The sequence below is a fragment of the Octopus sinensis genome, linkage group LG30 (genome assembly GCF_006345805.1).
Source record: "Octopus sinensis linkage group LG30, ASM634580v1, whole genome shotgun sequence".
In the NCBI taxonomy this organism is placed as follows: Eukaryota; Metazoa; Mollusca; class Cephalopoda; order Octopoda; family Octopodidae; genus Octopus; species Octopus sinensis.
Window position 1 is genome coordinate 12,011,543 of NC_043026.1, and position 24,483 is coordinate 12,036,025.

The 24,483-nt window shown below is 37.5% G+C and overlaps 3 protein-coding genes and 1 long non-coding RNA gene across 4 annotated transcripts in view; 2 read left to right on the plus strand and 2 right to left on the minus strand.

Moving 5' to 3' along the window:
- Positions 1-226: 226 nt before the first annotated feature.
- Positions 227-24,483, minus strand: part of LOC115226441 (zinc finger protein 271-like) — a gene marked incomplete at its 3' end in the record, with an annotated part of 47,763 nt that continues 23,506 nt past the window's right edge. Inside the window, exons 3-6 of the mRNA XM_036515412.1 lie at positions 11,298-11,999; positions 11,004-11,127; positions 553-617; positions 227-303 (exon numbers count right to left, since the gene is read on the minus strand). Coding sequence (XP_036371305.1) covers positions 227-303; positions 553-617; positions 11,004-11,127; positions 11,298-11,999 — 968 coding nt within the window. The remainder of the gene's footprint in view (positions 304-552; positions 618-11,003; positions 11,128-11,297; positions 12,000-24,483) is intronic.
- LOC115226440 (zinc finger protein OZF-like) lies at positions 2,922-4,729 on the minus strand. The gene is made up of 2 exons (XM_029797437.2): positions 4,651-4,729; positions 2,922-4,443 (listed from the first exon to the last, which is right to left on the minus strand). The coding sequence occupies exon 2, from the start codon at positions 4,412-4,414 to the stop codon at positions 2,969-2,971; it is 1,446 nt and encodes a 481-aa protein (XP_029653297.1). The 5' UTR covers positions 4,415-4,443; positions 4,651-4,729; the 3' UTR covers positions 2,922-2,968.
- Positions 16,001-20,208, plus strand: LOC118768630. Its single transcript, XR_005004414.1, has 2 exons — positions 16,001-16,409; positions 20,045-20,208. It is a non-coding gene; the product is annotated as an uncharacterized LOC118768630 (long non-coding RNA).
- On the plus strand, positions 21,747-24,392 carry LOC118768617 (zinc finger protein 271-like). The gene is made up of 3 exons (XM_036515449.1): positions 21,747-22,496; positions 22,749-23,376; positions 24,108-24,392. The coding sequence occupies exons 1-2, from the start codon at positions 22,157-22,159 to the stop codon at positions 23,354-23,356; spliced, it is 948 nt and encodes a 315-aa protein (XP_036371342.1). The 5' UTR covers positions 21,747-22,156; the 3' UTR covers positions 23,357-23,376; positions 24,108-24,392.

A 24,483-nucleotide genomic window follows, 5' to 3' on the forward strand; every position in this document is an offset into this window, starting at 1 on the left:
GATATGGTTTCTCTCCTGTGTGAATATATTTGTGTGAAGTTAAGCTACCTTTCTGGGAGAATGCTTTACCACAGATATCACAACAATATGGTTTCTCTCCTGTATGAATATATTTGTGTGTTGTGAAGTTACCAGCATGATAGAATGATTTATCACAGATACCACAGTGATATGGCCTCTTTCCTGTGTGAATATATTTGTGTGTATTCAAGTCACCATTTTGAGAGAATGATTTACCACAGATATCACAGTGATATGGCTTCTCTCCTGTATGAATACGTCTGTGTCTAGTTAAATGACTTCCTTCAGAGAATGATTTACCACAGATATCACAGTGATATGGCTTCTCTCCTGTATGAATATATTTATGTTTAGTTAAGTTACCCTTCTGGAGAAAAGATTTACCACAAATATCACAGGGATATGGCTTCTCTCCTGTATGAATATATTTGTGTGTTGTGAAGTTACCAGCATGATAGAATGATTTATCACAGATACCACAGTGATATGGCCTTTTTCCTGTGTGAATATATTTGTGTGTATTTAAGTCACCATTTTGAGAGAATGATTTACCACAGATATCACAGTGATATGGCTTCTCTCCTGTATGAATACGTCTGTGTCTAGTTAAATGACTTCCTTCAGGGAATGATTTACCACAGATATCACAGCAATATGGTTTCTCTCCTGTGTGAATATATTTATGTTTAGTTAAGTTACCCTTCTGAGAGAATGATTTACCACAAATATCACAGGGATATGGATTTTCTCTGGCATGAATGCATCTGTGAGTCCCGAGTTTACTTTTGTGAGAGAATATCTTTTTACATATATCACAATGATATGATGACATTTCTATCTCTTTTAGCATCTCCTCAGGAAAAAAAAAACAAAAAACAAACAATCCTTTAATTTTTTTCAAGTCTAATTATGTGTGAAATATTGTTAATAATTGGGCGAGCTGGCAGAAACGTTAGCACACCAGGTGAAATGCGTGGCCGTATTTCGTCTGCCATTAAGTTCTGATTTCAAATTCCGCCGAGGTCGACTTTGCCTTTCATCCTTTCGGGGTTGATAAATTAAGTACCAGTTGCACATGGGGTTGATATAATCGACTTATTCCCTTTGTTTGTCCCCTTGTGGGCAATAAAGAAATAAATATTGTTAATAATCTAAATTCAGAAAGACATATTTCACCATAATTCATCAGAAATGTATATAGACAGGTTATATGTCATCTGTGTGATAGTTTCTTTTTGCCTTTAAAGCATGATGTTGATGATAAATCTGAAGTCAAAAATTTTCTCCTTCCTAGGTCAGATGATATTCTGAAACAATATAGAAAAAAAAACAAAAAAACATACATTACAGAGATTATTTAAAAAGTCAAGATCAAGCAACAGAAATGTTAACAATATTTCTCCATTGCTAAACTGTAAATATAAACTTTTACTTCAACAAGTAAACACACCGGTGGTGCCCCAGCATGGCTGCGGCCTTCGGGCTAAAACATTTTTAAGGATTTATATCTGCCAATATCCGTTTACACACAAAATTTATACCAGTCAAATACGAAAGCCAACAATATTCGCTTCAATAAATTACATTCTTCCCACTTGACACAAATGGACTTTGGCAAATGGTAAGAACTTAAAACATCCATCGGATCTTTTTGGTTTGACCGGCAGTTTTTTCCAGCGGTGTCATATGAAATTGTCACCCAGGAGGCTGGCAAACGGCCACGATCGGTTGGTGCTTTTTACGTGTCACCGACACAAAAAAAAAAATTAAATTAATGAGGTTATCAAAAACTAATAATTAGAAAGCCTCTTCTATGTGCATTCACAGACAAACTGCAGATATCAGTGATGAAGTCAGCAAGAAGGCACCAAAAGAGAATGAATTGTCCCCAGAGACAACAATATATGCTTCAACACAGGAATTCACATAAAGAATCTTGCATAATATTATTATTGGATCTTTTCGGTTTGAACGGCAGTTTTTGTAGTGGAGTCATGAAATTGTCACCCATAATTATGACCCTAGTATCAATCTATTGCATTTCAATCTGTTTTAGGGTTAGGGTTTGGGGAGGGTATCTTTTTTTCTTCAGAAATGTAAATAAACCCAATCTGTTTCTTAAACGAGGGACATATTCATGAGTCTATGAGTGCTTGTGAATTGGTGATTGCTTCTACAAATGATAGTATGCGTGAGTAAAAGTGCTGGTGTGTTTACGTCCCCGTCACTTAGCGGTTTGGCAAAAAGAGACAGATAGAATAAGTACTGGGCTTACAAAGAATAAGTCCCGGGGTCGATTTGCTCGACTAAAAGGCGGTGCTCCAGCATGGCCGCAGTCAAAATGACTGAAACAAGTAAAAAGAGAGAAAAGAGAGAGAGAGAATAAAGATTACTTTTGACATTAATTTGAATGAGTTTATTTGGAGAAAAATAATGTAAAACATCAATACATGTCAGAGTGACAATGAAACAAGGAAGGTATCAGATGGTCGAAGGCGGTGAGCTGGCAGAATCGTTAGAGCGCCGGGTGAAATGCTTAGCTGTATTTCGTCTGCCGTTGCGTTCTGAGTTCAAATTCCGCCGAGGTCGACTTTGCCTTTCATCCTTTCGGGGTCGATAAATTAAGTACCAGTTACGCACTGGGGTCGATATAATCGACTTAATACTTATGTCTGTCCTTGTTTGTCCCCTGTGTTTAGCCCCTTGTGGGTAATAAAGAAATACAAATAGGTATTTCGTCTGCTGTTGCGTTCTGAGTTCAAATTCCGCCGAGGTCGACTTTGCCTTTCATCCTTTCGGGGTCGATAAATTAAGTACCAGTTACGCACTGGGTCGATATAATCGACTTAATACTTATGTCTGTCCTTGTTTGTCCCATCTGTGTAGCCCCTTGTGGGCAGTAAAGAAATAGGTATCAGATGGTCGTGATATGTGCTAAAAATAACAGTTAAATCACATGCAAGTTTTTCTTTTCACTGTTCACAGACTTCCTTCTTGTGTGCATTTGTTTGTGTGATTTTAAGTGACTGTTACACACAAACGATTTCCAACAGGTTTCACAATGAAAAGGTCTTTCTCCAGTGTGGGTACGTTTATGAACAACAAGGCAAGAATTCCCAGTGAAAAATTTCCCGCAAATTTCACAACGATACGGTCTCTCTCCCGTATGACTACGTTTGTGGACGACAAGATTAGAATTATTGACGAACGATTTCCCGCAGATATCACAACGATAAGGCTTTTCTCCCGTATGAGTCCGGACATGAACAACAAGATGAGAGTTATGAGTAAAATTTTTCCCGCATATTTCGCAATGATAGGGTCTTTCCCCCGTGTGAATCATTTTGTGATCTACAAGGCTAGAATTTTTAACGAAAGCTTTTCCGCACGTTTCACACTGATAGGGCTTTTCCCCCGTGTGGCCGCGTTTATGAACAACAAGACAGGACTTTTTAATGAAAGATTTCCCGCACATTTCACAACGAAACGGTTTCTCTCCAGTATGACTACGTATGTGGATCATAAGGCAAGAATTATTAACAAACGACTTCCCGCAAATTTCACAACGATACGGTTTTTCTCCCGTGTGGCTTCGTTTGTGATCGACAAAATGTGAATTCCAAGTGAATGATTTTCCACACACGTCACATCGGAAGGGTTTCTCCCCAGAATGACTCCGACTGTGACAAATAAGACTAGAATTCTGCGTAAAAGATTTGTTACAAATTTCACAACGAAAAGGTTTTTCCGCAGAGTGTGTCCTTTTGTGTCTGTTTAAATCACTGCTGGAAACAAAAGACTTTCCACACGTTTCACAATGGAAAGGTGTTTCTCCCGTGTGACTACGTTTGTGGACAGTAAGTGTGGAATTCTGAGTGTAAGATTTACCACATATTTCACAACGAAAGAGTTTTTCCCCGGTGTGTGTTATCTTGTGCTGTGTTAAATTACTGTTAGAAACGAAGTACTTTCCGCACATTTCACAATGGAAAGGTTTTTCTCCTGTGTGAATACGTTTGTGGGTAACAAGATGAGAATTATAAAAGAAACATTTCCCACATGCTGCACACTTATAAGGTTTTTCCCCTGTGTGAACTCTCCTATGACTTGCTAATTTACTGTTAAACACGAAAGATTTTCCGCATACTTCACACTGGAAAAGCTTTTCTTTACTGTGTATTTCTTTATGCCGAAATACCTCGTGCTCCGAAGAGAATGTTTTCCTACAAATCTCACAGCGAAAATCAGAAATATTTCTCTCTGGTGATCTTTGTTTGATGACTGTTTCAATATGAAGAGGTTTCTCATCTCTGTCCATCTGAGTAACTGTATCTGTGTTGTTAAAAACCGCTGTGTTAGCAGTATCCGAGTGATTAACGTCCTCCGTAATCATTTTCAAGAAACACAGAAGAACTGAGAAATGTCGGTTAAACCAAAGCGTTAAACCCGGTCAAAAAAAAAATGTGTGTAATAGGTGTAAAACAACTTGCTCTAAACGAATATGAAAAAAACAAAGCGCGCACGCGAAAGGGGAGTGGAGGAGAGGCCTCGGAAAATTCACATCGGGAATTTCCGAAAGCGTCTGACCCGGGCACAAAAACAAAAAAACCGCTTTAGTTTAACCGAAATGTCTGCGAGTATAATCTGTTATGGTTCAGTTTCTTGGTTTCGCTATTTACATGTGTGGAAAATATGCAATGTAGATATATTTCGGGTACTACTAGCGAACAGTGGTCCCGATGCGCGCACTCGCGCTAGCTAGTCGTAAGTAGTCGATCCTACAACGATTTGCGCGTATGTTTGTATTTCAAGGCTGAATACATATAAAAAAAAATTAAATAATATTTTTCGGCAATCTTTCGTCTCTAGTATACCTTTCCGTCGATTTCCGTAAAAAAAATTTTTTTTTTTTACATATGGGCTTGGGGGAGTTTTTACGCAAAGTAAATAATTTTTTAAACCAAGTAAATAAATTATTTTTATAAACAAACTAGGATTAGGTTTAGGGTTAGGGTTAAAAAATTAGGTTTAGTGTTAGGATTAAAAAGTCGTTGTAGCATCGACGACTTACGACTAGCTAGCATGGATGCGCGAGTGCGCGCACCGGGACCACTGTTTGCTAGTAGAACCTATATTTCGTACTTACTAAATGCCTGTTATATACAGAGCTTTCTCCATGTGGCACACATTGTTAACAAAATGACTTCTATTTCCACGTCAAGATATATGGATGTGGTTAATGGATGTTATGTAGATTAGAACAATGAAGAGAGTTCGTAAATGACTGTTAGCAGACATTCTGACAAAATCGACATTCTACAACTTACATGTTGTAACAGAATGAATGATAGGAACAATTATTAAGTAGAAACATACTAACCAAGGCCAGAAAAAGAAAATGTGTGCGTGTGGGTAGTCTTAATAAATTATGTTTGTTCACAACGTGGAGAGTAGTTAAGTTTACAATGATGTTAATCCAAATAAAAATTTGACAAGACTTTGCCTTTCATCCTTTCGGGGTCGATTAAATAAGTACCAGTTACGCACTGGGGTCGATGTAATCGACTTAATCCGTTTGTCTGTCCCTGTTTGTCCACTTTGTGTTTAGCCCCTTGTGGGTAGTAAAGAAATAGGTATTTCATCAGCTGCTACGTTCTGAGTTCAAATTCCGCCGAGGTCTACTTTGCCTTTCATCCTTTCGGGGTCGATAAATTAAGCACCAGTTACGCACTGGGGTCGATATAATCGACTTTATCCGTTTGTCTATCCTTGTTTGTCCCCTCTGTGTTTAGCCCCTTGTGGGTAATAAAGAAACAGATACATCGAAGAGGCCAGGGAACAGAAGAAAGAAGACCTGCACCCAACACCAGAGCTGAAGACACCCACGAAAGGGCGGGGGGATCCCGCCACGTGAAAACGGTAGAGAAGTAGGGGCCGAAACCGGACGTGGTTCCTCCTGATAATGTCTTGAGCTAACTGGATCCTATAATGGAGCTGTTGTGATAGCAGACCACGAAACACGGTTGTGATTCCCGTCCTTCCCACCCGAAGGCCAACTGAAAATCAAGAAAACCTCAGAAAGTGGGATTCATTCAATCTGTTGGTCCTCAAAATCCTTTTCCTTTGTAAAATAGAGAACAATCAATTCAAAATGTAATGTAGTTTGTAATGAAATGAATTGTTTAAAGATAAAGGTGATCAGACATCGATTCTGAAGCATGTAGGTTACTATGGTATTCTCAAATATCAACCTTTACACTTTAACATAAGATAATAACAAGAACCTGTTTAGGTTAATTGGACTAATTATAAAAATACGGGATCGACGGTGTCATTGACAAGTTTCCCCCGTATGAATGACACCGGTCTCACATGCTAAAAGTTCCTAACAGAATTTAATACATTCCGAAATACATACGGAATATAAAAAAAAAATCGGCAATGCTTCGGTATATGTACGCATGTGACTTTGTTTACATTTCTGAAGATAACAGAAACCCTTTTCGGCAATCTTTCGTCTCTAGTAGACCTTTCCGTCAATTTCCGTAAAAAAATTTTTTTTTTTTTACATATGGGCTTGCGGGAACTTTTGAAGTAATATACATACATATACACATACACCGAGTAAAAAATTTCAGTTATCTCTTTCTTTCACACATTACTCTGTCTCTTCACACACACTAACAGAAGCACTTCACTTACACAACATACTGTCTGTCTCCCACACCCCATCAAACACACACACAAACACATGTACATCAATGCCTCACATGCACGGTAACTTCAAAAGAACTTCCCTCGTCATACAATCGCTTTCTCTTAGTCTCTTTCGCTCTCATTACTTCAAAAGTTCCCGCAAGCCCATATGTAAAAAAAAAAAAAATTTTTTTACGGAAATCGACGGAAAGGTCTACTAGAGACGAAAGATTGCCAAACCCTTTTCTCCCACCCCTAACCCTAAACCCCCTTATATATAAAAAATACACATTTTTGAAATGTATCCGGTACTTACACCTGTACATATACCGAAGGTTCGCCAAAAAATCATCCTGTATAATAACTATTTTACATCAACAAAGGATCCTCTACAAGGTTGTGTAACCTGCTAGAAATAACAGTCAAATTGCCCTCAAACTACAACTTCAGTCTTAAAAAAAGAAAACACATACGACAAAAAGATACTGGCCATAAACTGAGGGGTCACTCGTAAACAGAGCTGGATAACAAAACCGTTCCCTCTTTAGTGTCCACCCATAATTATGGCCCTAGTATCGATCTATTGCATTTCAATCTGTTTTAGGGTTAGCGTTAGAGTTAGGGTTTAGGTTAGGGTGGGGGAAAGGTATCTTGCAAAAAAATAAAAGCATGGAAATTCATCCTAACAATGCTTTATTCCGTAGTGATGAGTTTTTATCATGACAGGTTGACTGATTTACTTTCAGTTTGACTGTTTTAAAATAGGCCTGTGTTTTTTCATGCTTGTTTTGGATTATATATCTTGTATAGAAGTACAGGGGTGTTGGGGTCTCCCACCCCTTTATATTTCTACTTACTTTTTTTTTAAGTATTGTAGTTATATTTGTAGTTTTACCAATAGATATTAAATATAAGATGTACTTGAATAGCAAATGATTTGATCTGAGATCGTGTGCTGAAACGAAAACAATTGCAGCGTGGAAGGTGTTTGTAATCCATTTAAGAAACACACAAAAGCCGTTCGATTCACTTCAACATTTAAGTTTAATTTGTCAAAATATTTTCGTCACTTTAAGACCGCGACCTTCTCACTGACAAAAATCTGTGCTGAATAAGGTTTATATATATATATATACAATTGCAGCGTGGAAGGTGTTTATAAGCCATTTAAGAAACACACAAAAGCCGTTCGATTCACTTCAACATTTAAGTTTAATTTGTCAAAATATTTTCATCGCTTTAAGACTGCAACCTGTTCACTGACAAAAATACATGCTGCATCTTAAATGGCTTACAAACACCTTCCACGCTGCAATTGTTTTCGTTTCAGCACACGATCTCAAATCAAACCACTTGCTATGCAAGTATATCTCCGTAATATATACATATATATATATATATATATATATATATATACATACAGATGCAGTACGGAATTTTGTCAGTGAACAGGTTGTGGTCTTAAAGCGACGAAAATATTTTGGCAAATTAAATTTAAATGTTGAAGTGAATCGAATGGCTTTTGTGTGTTTCTTAAATGGCTTACAAACACCTTCCATTAAATATAAGATTGGAAGTGAAGTATGTTCCCTGGTTTATATCAAAGCACAGTTTTAGGATTTCTGTAGATTTTACTTTTCTATTTATAAGTTGGCAACCCAGCAGCATTCAATAATAATAATAATGAAATTATTGTATACAGTGCTCAGGTGCACCACAACTTGTCAGAAAGTGCATATAAAGTATATGCAGTAATGTACAAATGTCTGGAAAGTGAACAGTGTATGAGTCAGATACATGCTTGCGTGTGTATGGAGGGGAGAAAATCAGGTGTAGTGTTGGCGAATGTCAGGAAGCATGGAAATTTTGAAGGATGCAGTGCTCCGACAACTAACAACTGATGCCGGCAGTTTGTTCCATGCTTCAGCAACTCTCAGCGTGAAAAAATGTTTCCTGAAGTCATGGGAGCTGTGCTGTTTTCTTACTTTGTAAATATGTCCACGGATGTTAGATGGGTGGAGTTTGAAAAGGTGCTCAGAGTTATTGTTTGTAAGATGGTTGATAATTTTATGGGTGTCTGCCAAGTCAGCTGCCAGATGTCGGAGTTTCAATGTGTCCATGCCCAGGGAAGTAAGGCGTTCAGGATATTCTAAATCAGTATTCTTCACCTCAAGAATTTGTAAGCAGCAAACATAAGAATTATTAATGGCAAATGAAAGAATTGTTAGCGGCAAACTGATAAGTTGTATTCTCAATATTGTATTTTTATTAATCATTCGATATATTTTCTTGCTTCCCACTACATTATAATGAGCAAAAAAAACAACAAAAAAATCAAAGTTGTACCAGCAAAAATTTGGCTTAAGATGCCAGCATTTACTAAGTAGTTGTGTAAAGTACCTCATCATCATCATCATCATCATTGTTCGACCGTGGTCGAGACAATGGAATTTACCATGCTACGCCAGACTTCGCGGTCCATCATAGCATTACGGAGGTCCTGTTGCGTAATGCTATGATGGACCGCGAAGTCTGGCGTAGCATGGTAAATTCCATTGTCGAAGTACCTAGTGACCAATCTAAAGCACATTACAGATATTGTAGACTAGCAGTATCACCCGGCGTTGCTCGGGTTTGTAAGGGAAATAACTATAAAGCATTTTTAGAGAGTTATAGCCAAAAAATAGCAAAAAAATGGAAAAAAAATCTATGGTAAATTTTTTTTTGAGAGTTAAAAGGTCGAGTTGCGTCCCCTAGACAGTCTGTGGTTTGTGTTTCTGATTCTCGACCCCATGTCGAATTTATCGATTTTTTTCAGAACTGGGGGAACTTTTCAAAATTTTCGCTACGTTAGTTTTGAATTATGACATTGGGCTATGTGTGTGTCAAGTTTCATCAGAATCAGTTGAAAGCTGTGGTCAGGGTGAGGGTACAATCTAACAGACACACACACAGACAAACTGCCGTTTATATAGAGAGAGAAGAGATGTAATATGTTGGCAAAATATTCTCTTTTAGTAAACCACTGTGAAGCATAGAAACATAAGGCATCAACTCCACAGCAAATGATTCCTCTTACCAATCTTATTAAAGCCAAAAATGATAAGACATCTATTCTTGAAGCAAATTTAGCAATGTTTATTTGTTGCCATTCATCATTTAATAGCTGTGATCACTTAACCCTTTCATTACCATATTTCTGTCGAGATGCTCTGTGTTTCTTTCAATTAATTTTAAATATAACAAAGAATTTAGTAAAATAACTTAGTTATCATTAAACAAGTGTTAGGGACATAAATTGCGACTAAGGTTTGGTGGAAGATTTTTATTCAAAACTTATGAAAACAAGACATTTGTACTACAGAGTCAGAGGTGGTTTCAACCAAGTTGGTATCAAAAGGGTTAAGAATTGTTTCTCTATTATATATTTTAACCCTCTTGTTACCATATTTCTGTTGAGATGCTCTGAGTTTCTTTCAATTAATTTTAAATATAACAAAGAATTTAGTAAAATAACTTAGTTATTATTCAGTTTGGTGGAAGATTTTAATTCTGAACTTTTGAAAACAAAACATTTGTACTTCAGAGCCAGAGCCGGTTTCAGCCGGGTTGGTAACGGAAGGGTTAATAGAGTGTTCGCATTATTCTACCAAAATTAATGCTTTTTCGTCCACATTGTCTTGAACTAATCAGGCATCATTTTGTAGCTATGAGATTTTGATGAGATACTCTCTTACTCTTTTACTTGTTTCAGTCATTTGACTGCGGCCATGCTGGAGCACCGCCTTTAGTCGAGCAAATCGACCCCGGGACTTATTCTTTGTAAGCCCAGTACTTATTCTATCGGACTCTCTTGCTGAACCGCTAAGTGATGGGGACGTAAACACACCAGCATCGGTTGTCAAGCAATGCTAGGGGGACAAACACAGACACACAAACATATACACACACACACACATATATATATACGATAGGCTTCTTTCAGTTTCCGTCTACCAAATCCACTCACAAGGCATTGGTCGGCCCGGGGCTATAGCAGAAGACACTTGCTCAAGATGCCACGCAGTGGGACTGAACCCGGAGCCATGTGGTTAGTTAGCAAGCTACTTACCACACAGCCACTCCTGCGCCTAGCTGTTAATTTTTAAAACGACGTTGTAGGGTTGGTGTGAGAGACCAGATCTGGCCAGTACGACCATAAAACAGGCAGAATACATTTGGCCGGATATGGCTGGTTTAAATGCTAAAGGGTTAAACCATTTTCCCTGCTAAATCAGGGGTTAGCCTTGTGTCTTATTACATGACTAGTTTCAGAGAAAAATTTATCACAAACATTACACTGATATGGCTTCCCTCCTGTGTGAATACGCTTGTGTTTTGTTACATGACCAGGTTCAGAGAATGATTTACCTCAGATGTGTTACATTGATGTGGTTTTTATCTTTTGTGAATATGTCTGTGTTTAGCCAAGTTATGAGTTAGAGAGAATGATTTGCCACAAATATCACACTCATATGGCTTCTCTCCTGTATGAACACGTTTGTGTCTTGTTACGTGGCCAGCTTCAGAGAATGATTTACCACAGATATCACAGTGAAATGGCTTCTCTCCAGTATGAATTCGTTTGTGTTTGGTTAAAACTCCATTCTCAGAGAATGACTTACCACAGATATCACAGTGAAATGGTTTCTCTCCTGTATGAATACGTTTGTGCCTTGTGATGTGACCAATTTCAGAGAAAGATTTGCCACAAACATCACACTGATATGGCTTCTCTCCTGTATGAACACGTTTGTGAGTAGTTAAGTTCTCATTTTGAGAGAATGATTTACCACAGATATCACAGCAATATGGTTTCTCTCCTGTATGAATACGCTTATGTGTAGTTAGGTTTTCGTTTTTAGAGAATGATTTACCACAGATATCACAGCGATATGGTTTTTCTCCTGTATGAATACGTATGTGTATATTTACTTCACCTTTACGAGAGAATGATTTACCACAGATATCACAATAATGAGGCTTCTCTCCTGTATGAATACGTTTGTGTCTAGTTAAGGTTCCATTTTCAGCAAATGATTTACCACAGACATCACAATGATATGGTTTCTCACCTGTGTGGATACGTTTGTGAGTAGTTAAGTTACTTCCATGGGAAAAAGATTTACCACAGACATCACAATGATATAGTTTTTCTCCCGTGTGCACAAGCTTATGCGTTGTTAAATATCCATTCTGAGAGAATGATTTGCCACAGATGTCACAATAATATGGTTTCTCACCTGTATGAATTCGTTTGTGAATAGCCAGTTTACTTTTTTGAGAGAATGATTTACCGCAGATATCACAACGATGTGGTTTCCTTTCTGTATAAATACATTCGTGCTTAATGAGATCTGATTCTAGAGAGAATGACATTTTACAGACATCACAATGGAATGATAACTTCCTTATTTCTTCCGACATCTCATCAGGTAAACATCAATTCTTGAAGTTTCTCACATTCGTCATTTTCTATTATTTTACTTTTCTCAACACAATATATGGATTTTTTTTTTGTTTGCATTTTTAGAACTTATTCCTTACAAAATAATACTTTATTTCTTTTAATTGTAACATTTGCTGATATTTTTTATATGCTGGAAACTCTTAAAATGCAAAATTATGGGGAAATTCCAGATAATGGAAAGATAAGATATTGCTATTTATCCTAGTTCAAAAGGAATATTTCACTATAGTAATTGATGTATATAAACATGTTCGCATCAAGTCTGTATAACATTTCCCGTTATTTTTTAATTCATAATCCATACAGAACAGATGATGTGCTTGAGGTAAACAATTCAAGACCAGCACCTTTTGTTAATCTGAAAAGAAAAACAACAGTGTAAGATACAGAAGATACTTAAAAAATGGAAATAAAAACAGGTGAAAATTTCAAATTTTAAAAAAATGGAAATACAACAGGTGAAAATTTCAAATTTAAAAAAATGGAAATACAACAGGTGAAAATTTCAAATTTAAAAAAATGGAAATACAACAGGTGAAAATTTCAAATTTAAAAAAATGGAAATGCAACAGGTGAAAATTTCAAATTTCTATATATAAAAAAAACCCCAAAAAACTGTAAATGTGAACATTTATGTGAACAGTTGAAGGATGAAAACTAAATCTGCATCTAATCTTTCATAATTTTTTTCTTTTTGGCCACTTTCATGGATTCTCATGACTGTCACCATCCAATTCCATTAGTATGAATTTGAATTGAGAAACTCAAGCCACAATGAGTCTTACATTAGCTGATTTGACAACCATAGAGGCCACCCCTACAGATGCATTGCAGTTCCTCTCTTCACAGATAATCCTAACCAGAGATCTTCTTGGATTCCACTGCTCAGTATCAAAGGAGCACCACTGGCTCAGTTGAGCTCTTCCACTACTTCTTCACAATCTGCCATGCTGCAGCCCCATAACTCTCCCATATCCCTGGCAGGGTGACTGAACAGGTGTTATGCTTTAGTTAGTTAGTTAATTTTTTGGCTCAAAAAGCAAAAAGCAAGGCCATGTAGGGGGACATGGAGTTATGTACGGGGTGGTGTTCATGTAAAGAGTTCAGGCCACTTGTGGTCAAGGGAGACTTTGAACCGAGCGGTCGTCGGCATCTTCACTACCTCATCCAGCAGCTTATTCCACAGATCTGCAACCCGGACGGAGAAAGCCCCTCTCCTTCGATTGAGATGAATTCCTTGCAGATAGAGCTTTTCAGAGTGACCCTGCAGCCAATGCTCTGGAGCAGGAGTGAAGAACAGCTCTTTCGAGAGGTTACACTTTCCGCTTATGATGTTGAGAGCAAGAATGAGGTCACCACGGCGGCGGCGTTTTTCTAGAGAATAAAGGTCGAGCATCTTCAGCCTTTCTTCATAAGACAAATGCTTGAGACCAAGAACCATGCGGGTAGCCAGCTTCTGGACTCTTTCGAGATGCTGTATGTCTTTGAGGAGATAAGGAGAAGAGGCTTGAATCCTGTACTCCAATATGGGTCTCACCAGCGTGACATAGAGCGGTAGGAACATGGAGGCTGTGAGCATTCCGAATGACCGTCGAATCAAAAACAGAACTCCGCGTGCTTTGCCTAAGGGCAGCCCACAAGTATTATAATTAATGTTTGAAAAATGTATTCAATACATGCATATTTTTCAATTCGTTTCATACAGAGTAGCAAACGTTTATATTTTTCCAATCAACTTTTATAAATAATTAAGCCAAAACATACAATGAGGAATGAATCATCGTTTAACGTCCCCTTTCCATGCTAGCATGGGTTGGACGATTTTGACTGAGGGCTGGCGAACCAGATGGCTGCACTAGGCTCCAATCTTGATTTGACACAAAGTCTATGAGATATAACTGATTTAGAAATTTTCAGAATTTTGGTACATTTAACAGTGTGTGTTTTTATAATGCATGCTGAGACCCCCTTCGGGCATGACTGACCATGGGATTGCACCTAGAAAGTTACCCTCCCAGGCACAAGTCCGGGCAAGGTTGTTTATGGAAGACCTTTAAGGCGGCAAGCTGGCAGAATTGTTAGCACACCGGGTGAAATGCTTAGCGGTATTTCGTCTAATGTTACGTTCTGAGTTCAAATTCCGTTGAGGTCGACTTTGCCTTTCATCCTTTCGGGGTCGATTAAATAAGTACCAGTTACGCACTGTGGTCGATGTAATCGACTTAATCCGTTTGTCTGTCCTTGTTTGTCCTCTCTGTGTTTAGCCCCTTGTGGGTAGTAAAGAAATAGGTATTTCGTCTGCCACTACGTTCTGAGTTCAAATTCCGCCGAGGTCGACTTTGCCTTTCATCCTTTCGGGGTCGATTAAATAAGTACCAGTTATGCACTGGGGTCGATATAATCGACTTAATCCATTTGCCTGTCCTCTCTGTGTTTAGCCCCTTGTGGGTAGTAAAGAAACAGGTATTTCGTCTGCCGTTATGTCCTGAGTTCAAATTCCGCTGAGGTCGACTTTGCCTTTCATCCTTTCGGGGTCGATTAAATAAGTACCAGTTATGCACTGGGGTCGATATAATCGACTTAATCTGTTTGTCTGTCCTTGTTTGTCCTCTCTGTGTTTAGCCCCTTGTGGGTAATAAAGAAATAGGTATTTCGTCAGCCGCTACGTTCTGAGTTCAAATTCCGCTGAGGTCGACTTTGCCTTTCATCCTTTTGGGGTCGATTAAAAAAGTACCAGTTACGCACTGGGGTCGATATAATCTGTTTGTCTGTCCTTGTGTGTCCTCTCTGTGTTTAGCCCCTCGTGGGTAGTAAAGAAATAGGCTGTTTATGGAAGACCAGCAGCCGCCCTTGCATACCGGCCTCCCCTCTCCACGCCACCAGTGTTATCCATGTGATTACTAAAGGCTTAAAGTGCATCAGCTAAAACTTTTAGTAAAGGTAACATTGACTGTAATTTATTCTAAGTCGTTACTGTTTGCTGCGACCTCTTGACCCCCCAGCCTCTTAATATACAGTAACACATGCTTATCAAAAACTTGGCACATTAAGTAGAGAACAGAAATTCCCAACGTTCCTCATTGATTTCCTTTTGCATTATTTTATTTTTATTCATTTAGTATTTTTTTTTTTTAGAAAGTTTTATCTAAGAAAATGGGTCAATTGCTCTCAACCTCCCAGAAAATGTTCCTACTCCCCACTCTAATTTCACATGAAACAAGTCATTTGAAAATGTATCGGATAGCTGTAAAACTATTGGTGTATTGCCTATTTATTTGTTTGTCTATAACCGAGATACTTAGCGGTCAGTAACCCGGTTTTAATCACTGATAAAAGTTATCATACAAAATACAAGTTACCTCAGTAGTAAGTAAAAGCCGGGTATAATTAATGAGTATTTTGCTAATTTGCGATTTTGAATCACAGATTGACGTTTGTAAATACCTGGTTATGATGGTACTAGTTGGAAAGACATAAGTCCTGAACTAACTAAATCCCCACTTAATGGAATGTGGAAGCACTCCGTCGGTTACGACGACGAGGGTTCCGGTTGATCCGATCAACGGAACAGCCTGCTCGTGAAATTAACGTGTAAGTGGCTGAGCACTCCACAGACACGTGTACCCTTAACGTAGTTCTCGGGGATATTCAGTGTGACACAGAGAGTGACAAGGCCGGCCCCTTGAAATACAGGTACAACAGAAACAGGAAGTAAGAGTGAGAGAAAGTTGTGGTGAAAGAGTACAGCAGGGATCACCACCACCCACTGCCAGAACCTCGTGGAGCTTTAGGTGTTTTCGCTCAATAAACACTCACAACGCCCAGTCTGGGAATCGAAACCGCGATCCTACGACCGCGAGTCCGCTACCCTAACCACTGGGCCATTGCGTCTCCTCTTAATGGAATATGTGTTTCGCACTAGAAATTTCTGATGATATACGGATCTATTTCAATCGTTTCTAATTATAAAAGCCATGGACTTCTCGATCTAGACTTAATGGAATGACGAAAAACCACAAGGCTATAACAGTATTCTGCGGTAGATCTGGTTGTACAGAAGCCGTAGTGATGGTCATAGAAAGGAGTCAAGACTGCAGATGATAAACAACGGAATCGTTTACAACCGTTTCCATTACTTTTGAGATGAAGAAAGAGATGTCGATACAACAGTTAGATTACAGAGGTTGGTATAAGTTGGTCTTTATGAAAATAGATAAAACTTTTCGTGTTTCTTAACAATCGGGTACATCTCGGTGAAGAAAAAAAGATTAAAATTAATACAGGAACAGGTCTGAAGTTGTATTCAGGTAAAATGAAAACCATACAGGTCTTTAATTGCTTTTTTTCATTGACTGATCGTATAAGATAACTAATATTTGCTCTCTATTATCTTTTAAATGTTTCACTCATTGGAAATGTTAACACCAACACACGTATAACTTTTAACGCAGATGGTATGGAAATCATTTAATATCAAACTAATTCCACAGCCCCACTTTAGATAGATGTACAGTTTACTCACATCGTGAGCAAGATCCCTTCGTCAAAGGCGGCGAGCTGGCAGAAAGGTTAGCACGCCGGGCGAAATGCGTAGTCGTATTTCGTCTGCTGTTACGTTCTGAGTTCAAATTCCGCCGAGGTCAACTTTGCCTTTCGTCCTCTCGGGGTCTATAAATTAAGTACCAGTTTCGTACTCTGATCGATATAATCGACTGGTCCCCTCCCTCAAAATTTCGGGCCTTGTGCCCAGAGTAGAAAAGAATATTTCTGTTTAAAAAGGCGGCGAGCTGGCAGAAACGTTAGCACGTCGGGCGAAATGCGTAGCCGTATTTCGTCTGTCGTTACGTTGTGGGTTTAAATTCCGCCGAGGTCGACTTTGCCTTTCATACTTTCGGGGTCTATAAATTAAGTAACAGTTACGCACTGGGGTCAGTGTAATCGACTTAATACCTATGTCTGTCCTTGTTTGTCCCCTCTATGTTTAGCCCCTTGTGGGTAGTAAAGAAATAGGTATTTCGTCTGCCGCTAATGTTCTGAGTTCAAATTCCGCCGAGGTCGATTTGCCTTTCATCCTTTCCGGGTCGATAAATAAAGTACCAGTTTCGCACTAGGGGTCGATGTAATCAACTTAATACCTATGTCTGTCCTTGTTTGTCCCCTCTATGTTTAGCCCCATGTGGGTAGTAAAGAAATAGGTATCCAAATTATTTAATATCTAACTAATTCTACGGTCCCACTTTAGATAGATGTAGTTTACTCACATCGTGAGCAAGATCCCTTCGTCATTATACTTAGGTTAATATAGTGAAAGGCTTCATATTTAATACTAGTTATCTTATACGATCAGTCAATGAAATCTGTTATTACTTTGTCAGTACTGTGTTAAAGACTTACTTGTATTTTTCCACCAATTCCTGTTTCCCGATCTCCAGTCTTGAGTTGTTGTGAGGCAAACTCGTCTTGCAACAGAATATAAAGTTTGTCAACAGAAATTATAAAAAGATGCCCGGAGAAACGAAACGGAATAAGAATGCGGATGTCTTCTTGTTCTTAATATGCATCTTCCTTTTAAGTATATTTCTTTACTACCCACAAGGGGCTAAACACAGAGAGGACAAACAAGGACAGACATAGGTATTAAGTCGATTACATCGACCCCGATAGGATGAAAGGCAAAGTCGATCTTTAAAAATCCTTTTAAGTAACACAGTCAAAGTAAGAAATCGGCCTTATAGGCTACGGGTTCGATCTATTAATCCTTTTATTCGTTTTCTTGCTTTGTTTTCTGATGTTTTAAAAAAAAAAGTTCGAGTCTAAGGTTAAAGTAATCGTGTATAAAATATATTTTAGTAAATGTTTAAATGATATCATACGAACTCATATAACATTTTTTGTTTTTTGTTCGTCCTGTGTTGTCCCATTCTGTACAAGATCATTCTTATCATAATTTCCTATAAGAAATTTTTCAGACATACATTTGTGTGTGTGTGTGGACCCTTGTCCAGATATTATGTGATGTTCGTAAAGGGCCATCATGACCGTCATACTTGTGCAGTTGTTCACTTCCAGTCCTCAGCGTAAAATATGTCTCACCAGGGAAAATATTTCAAAGTAAGAATGATACTTCATTTCTTCTTCGAACACAGATCAAAACCTCATTCTTCTTTCAAGATATATTTAGAATCATGGCTTGTCTGAGGCTCCCCCATTTATAGAGTACCTTTCGACGCAAAGTCTATGAGTTTAGAAATTTCCGGAATTTTTGTACATTTAAAAATGTGTGTGTTTTTCTATATTTTAAGCAAAATTTTTTTTGGAAGTAATGCATATTTATTTTTCTGTCAGTATATATTTCTTTACTGCCCAGAAGGAGCTAAACACAGAGGGGACAAACAAGGACAGACATAGGTATTAAGTCGATTACATCGACCCCAGTGCGAAACTGGTACTTATTTAATCGACCCCGAAAGGATGAAAGGCAAAGTCGACCTCGGCGGAATTTGAACTCAGAACGTAACGACAGACGAAATACCGCTAAGCACTTCGCCCGGCGTGCTAACGATTCTGCCATCTCGCCGCCTTTTCTTCTGTCAGTATAGAAACCCTGCGTAATTGCATTTCGTCGTTTACGTTCCGAGTCTTTTTTTTTTTTTTAATTTCTCTTGTCATATTTTTATTCCCTGTTGATTCACACGAGAAAATAAATTGGCATTTGAGATATTTGGAAGGTCAGCTGATGTAAATAAAGATATTTCGGTTAATATAAAGCGTTACGCCTATCAGAAAATCAAAAAAAAAATGTGTGTAATAGGTGTAAAACAACTTCCTATGAACGAATATGAAAAAAAAATTGCCCGCACGCGAAAGGGGGGTGGGGGAGAGGCATATATCATTGCAAGTAAGCTACAGCGCTCATTTTGGCGGACATTCGGAATAACTCACGAATGAAATTGAATTGGGCGATCCTTCGGTATAGGTACCGTACGTACCGGAAGTGGCTTTGATTACACATTCCTGAAGATAACAGAAACCCTTTTCTCCCCCCCCCCCACCCCAATATATATAAAAAAACACTTTCTTGAAATGTGTCCGGTACTTCAGGTACCTATACCGAAGTTACGCCAATTGGGCGATGTTTCGATATGTGTAAAATAGCTGTGTCAAAATTTTGCCTCTTGATTTCTAGGCAGTTTACGGAAAATATATTTACTTTATATTTTTACTCTCGGAGTGGTTGGCGTTAGGAAGGGCATCCAGCTGTAGAAACTCTGCCAAGTCAAGATTGGAGCCTGGTGCAGCCATCTGGTTCGCCAGCCCTCAGTCAAAATCGTCCAACCCATGCTAGCATGGAAAGCGGACGTTAAACGATGATGATGATGATATATATATATATATATATATATATATATATATATATATATATGAGAAAAAAATCTATCAGAAAGGAACTCTATCTCTCTTAAAAAATATCTTTTGATAAGCATAACAAATGTGCAACCGGTAAAAAGAACTTTCACCTAATTAAATACACTCTCCCTTACTTAAATTATTTTGTCAGCATTTTCTTCATTTCCTTTATATATATATATATATATATATATATATATATATTCATTCATATACACTATGATAGATTGATTCATCTATACTATTATAATACATTTGATGAGAAACAGTTATATCGTTATTGTTCAGTTGTTCAGGCTCATGTTTCTTTCTACAGCTTATCTCTATAAAAATATAATAAAATTTCTATTGTATCTTTATTTTAAAAAAATATCTTTTATACTTTACTCTGTTGTTTCTCTGTTATTTCAGATTATCGTACGACATTGGCATTACAGGCATCATCATTATTCCTCCACTATAACCTTGTTTATGTAATTCTACGAGCTGAAGTACCCAGCGCTGCCTGAGTTAATTACTCAGAGAATTAACAGTAGTAAATCTTTTTGAAACAAACACCCAGCAAAATTTCCAACTAAGAACACTTTGTGGACCCTTTTTTATTTTTCTTCTTTTAAGAATATATTTTTGTTTGATATCCAAGTTCCAAACATATGCAAGATCAATTCTGTAAAAATTTGTACACAAATTCAAATCTTTTGAATCCCTTTTTGGTTTCTGCTTAAACATAATCCTTACCCTAACTCAAAATTGTAATCCTAAGTGCTTACATGAAACCTCAACAGCCCTTTAGTGTTTAAACCAGCCAAATCCAGCCCAATATATTCTACATGTTTTATATTCAAACTGGTGATATCTAGCCTCTCACACCTAACCTACATTGACATTATAAAAATAAACAATCACATCATTGAAACCATGATAATGCATGATTAATTCAAAACAATTTGAGTGCAAAAAGTATTACATTTAACAGAGTAATCTGAACACTAAAGGGTTTAAACATAATTCTTACCCTTACTCAAAATTGTAATCCTAAGTGCTTACATGAAACCTTAACATTAGATGCTAACCCTCAGTAGAGCAAGAAAGAGCGTGATATGAAAGACCAGTGCGTCTGCAGAGAGGGAGGGATGAGAAAAAAAATGAGTTTGGTTTAATCACAAATATAGTTGTAGAATTAAGTTACTTCTGTTCATGCGTCTAATGTCTTAAATGTACGTATATACACGTTAACAGAGTAAAACTTTGATATAAATCATTCCTTTTCTTAAAGGACATGCATACATAGACACACACAAACACTGTTTTCATTAGTTATTGTCTGACTGCTACAACTTGGCTTTGTAAACTGAATGAAAGCATATGTGTGTGTATCCTAGAATGACAGCTGTATTAACATTATCATCCTACTGCTACTCCATATTTATTGCTTACACACCTCTGTTCTCTCTTTCTCTGATATCAGTCATTCTCTCTGTACTGCCTCATTTCCCTCACATTCTTGCGCCTTTCTCATTTTATCCAAAAATAGCCCACCCTACCATCACAATTTCGTAAGTTATAAGATAAGATACTGAATTATGGTGAAATATTTCTTCTCAGCTGAAATCAGTACCGAGATTTCATTACTCCACTGTCTGGAATGTAAAGAAAATGGTTTTGCATTTTAACTAAATATGGATAGCACCTGAATTTGCAGGATCTTTGAATATCAATAAAGAGTAGGGTTGGTGAAAAAATAATAACAGGAATATTTGTTAGGTATTAACTATAAGAATGAAAAAGGAAAAAAACACACCATAGGCGTAGGAGTGGCTGTGTGGTAAGTAGCTTGCTTACCAACCACATGGTTCCAGGTTCAGTCCCACTGCGTAGCACCTTGGGTAAGTGTCTTCTACTATAGCCTCGGGCCGACCAAAGCCTTGTGAGTTGATTTGGTAGACGGAAACTGAAAGAAGCCTGTCGTATATATGTATATATATATATATGTGTGTTTGTGTGTCTGTGTTTGTCCCCCCAGGATGCTGGTGTGTTTACGTCCCCGTAACTTAGCAGTTCGGCAAAAGAGACCGATAGAATAAGTACTAGGCTTACAAAGAATAAGTCCTGGGGTCGATTTGCTCTACACTAAAGGCGGTGCTCCAGCATGGCTGCAGTCAAATGACTGAAACAAGTAAAGAGAGAGTATACCTGTTCACTGGGGTGAGAGAAATAAAATTATGGGAACTGAATTTTGTGACAATAAGTGTATATCTAACACTCAGTTTAAGAGTTTGGGTTCTCTTAATGACATAAACATCATATGTCTGTGCATTCTGTGGAAAGGTATTCTCTCAAAAGCATTGCCTCACTACACACAAGCATATTCATGCAGGAGAGAAACCATATAATTGTGATACCTGTGGTAAATCATTCTCTGTAGGCAGTACTTTAACTAAACTCAGGCGCATTCATACAGGAGAAAGGCCATATCACTGTGATATCTGTGGTAATTTATACTCTACAAATACTCAACTGACTATGCACAAACGTACTCACACGGGAGAGAAGCCATATCGCTGTGATATCTGTGGTGAATCATTCTCCCAGTCTGGTGTTTTACAGAAACACAAACGTATCCATACAGGTGAGAAGCCATATCAGTGTAATATCTGTGGTAAATCATTTTCTCAAAGTGGTGGCTTAACTAAGCACACACGTACTCATACGGGAGAAAAACCATATCGCTGTGATATCTGTGGTAAATCATTCACTGTATCTGCTCACGTAACTAAACACAAACGCATTCATACAGGAGAGAAGCCATATCAGTGTGATATTTGTGGCAAAACATTCTCTGGAAGTAGTGACTTAACCGCTCATATGCGCATTCATACAGGTGAAAAACCATATCACTGTGATATCTGTGGTAACTCATTCACTGTATCTACTCACTTAACTAAACACAAACGCATTCATACAGGAGAGAAGCCATATCAGTGTGATATTTGTGGCAAAACATTCTCTGGAAGTAGTGACTTAACTGCTCATATGCGCATTCATACAGGTGAAAAACCATACTGCTGTTATATCTGTGGTAAATCATTCCCTATAAGTAGTCACTTAGCTGAACATAAACGTATTCACACTGGAGAGAAACCATATCGGTGTGATGTCTGTGATAAATCATTCTCTCAGAGTAGTGATTTAAAAGTACACAAACGCATTCATACAGGAGAGAAACCGTTTCACTGTATTATCTGTAATAAATCATTCTCTCAAAGGCATCATTTAACTGAACATAAAGACGTTCATACTGGAGAAAAAACATACCATTGTGATATCTGTGGCAGATCATTCTTTCAAAATTGTAGCTTACATAGACACAGACGTATTCATACAGGAGAGAGGCTATGCTACTGTGATATCTGTGGTAAATCATTCATTCAGAATAGTGAATTAGCTAATCACAAGCGTGTTCATACAGGAGAGAAATTATATCTCTGTGATACTTGTGGCAAAACATTCTCTCAGTTTAGTCAGTTAACTATACACAAACGGGTTCACACAGGAGAGAAGCCGTATCATTGTGATATCTGCAATAAATCGTTCTCTCTTCATCATCACTTAATTAGACACAAACGTATTCATACAGGAGAAAAACCTTATCTCTGTGATGTCTGTGGTAAATCATTCTCTCATTTAAATACCTTAACCTCTCACAAACATATAACACCATAGATTAAAGCATTCACACATTTGTTTAACCCTTTCGATACCAACCCATGTTGAAACCGGCTCTGGCTCTGGATACAAATGTCTTATTTTCATAAGTTTTGAATTAAAATCTTCCACCAAAACTTAATCACAATTTATGTTCCTAACATTAGCTTAATGATAACTAAGTTATTTTACTAAATTCTTTGTTATATTTAAAACTAATTGAAAGAAACTCAGAGCATCTCAACAGAAGTATGGTAACGAAAGGGTTAAAATATATAATAGAGAAACAATTCTTAACCCTTTCGATACCAACCTGGTTGAAACCACCTCTGGCTCTGTAGTACAAATGTCTTGTTTTCATAAGTTCTGAATTAAAATCTTCCACCAAACCTTAGTCACAATTTATGTTCCTAACATTAGCTAAATGGTAACTAAGTTATTTTACTAAATTCTTTGTTATATTTAAAATTAATTGAAAGAAACTCAGAGCATCTCAACAGAAGTATGGTAACAAGAGGGTTAAAATATATAATAGAGAAACAATTCTTAACCCTTTCGATACCAACCTGGTTGAAACCACCTCTGGCTCTGTAGTACAAATGTCTTGTTTTCATAAGTTCTGAATTAAAATCTTCCACCAAACCTTAGTCACAATTTATGTTCCTAACATTAACTTAATGATAACTAAGTTATTTTACTAAATTCTTTGTTATATTTAAAGTAATTGAAAGAAACACAGAGCATCTCAAAATAAATACAGCAACGAAAGGGTTAATATATAACAATGTATGCTACTAAATATCACAGTATGAACATGAAGATATTCATACAGTCTTTGGGATATAGTCTGATGTTAAAAATGCATTTGGAGAGACAGTGATGGTTTTAAATTAATGTTACTCATATTCAGCTGGAGTCATGTTTTCTTGACATGGAGAGAAACCATGCCAATGTGATTCCCATAATAAATCCTCTGAAAAGGCAACTTGACTACATGTGGATGTGTTCATGTAGAAGAGTGACTGCATCCACATCAAATTTCAACTTGTGATAAATGGATGGAAGCACTCCGTCAGTTCCGACGACGAGGGTTCCAGTTGATCCGAATCAACGGAACAGCCTGCTCGTGAAATTAACGTGTAAGT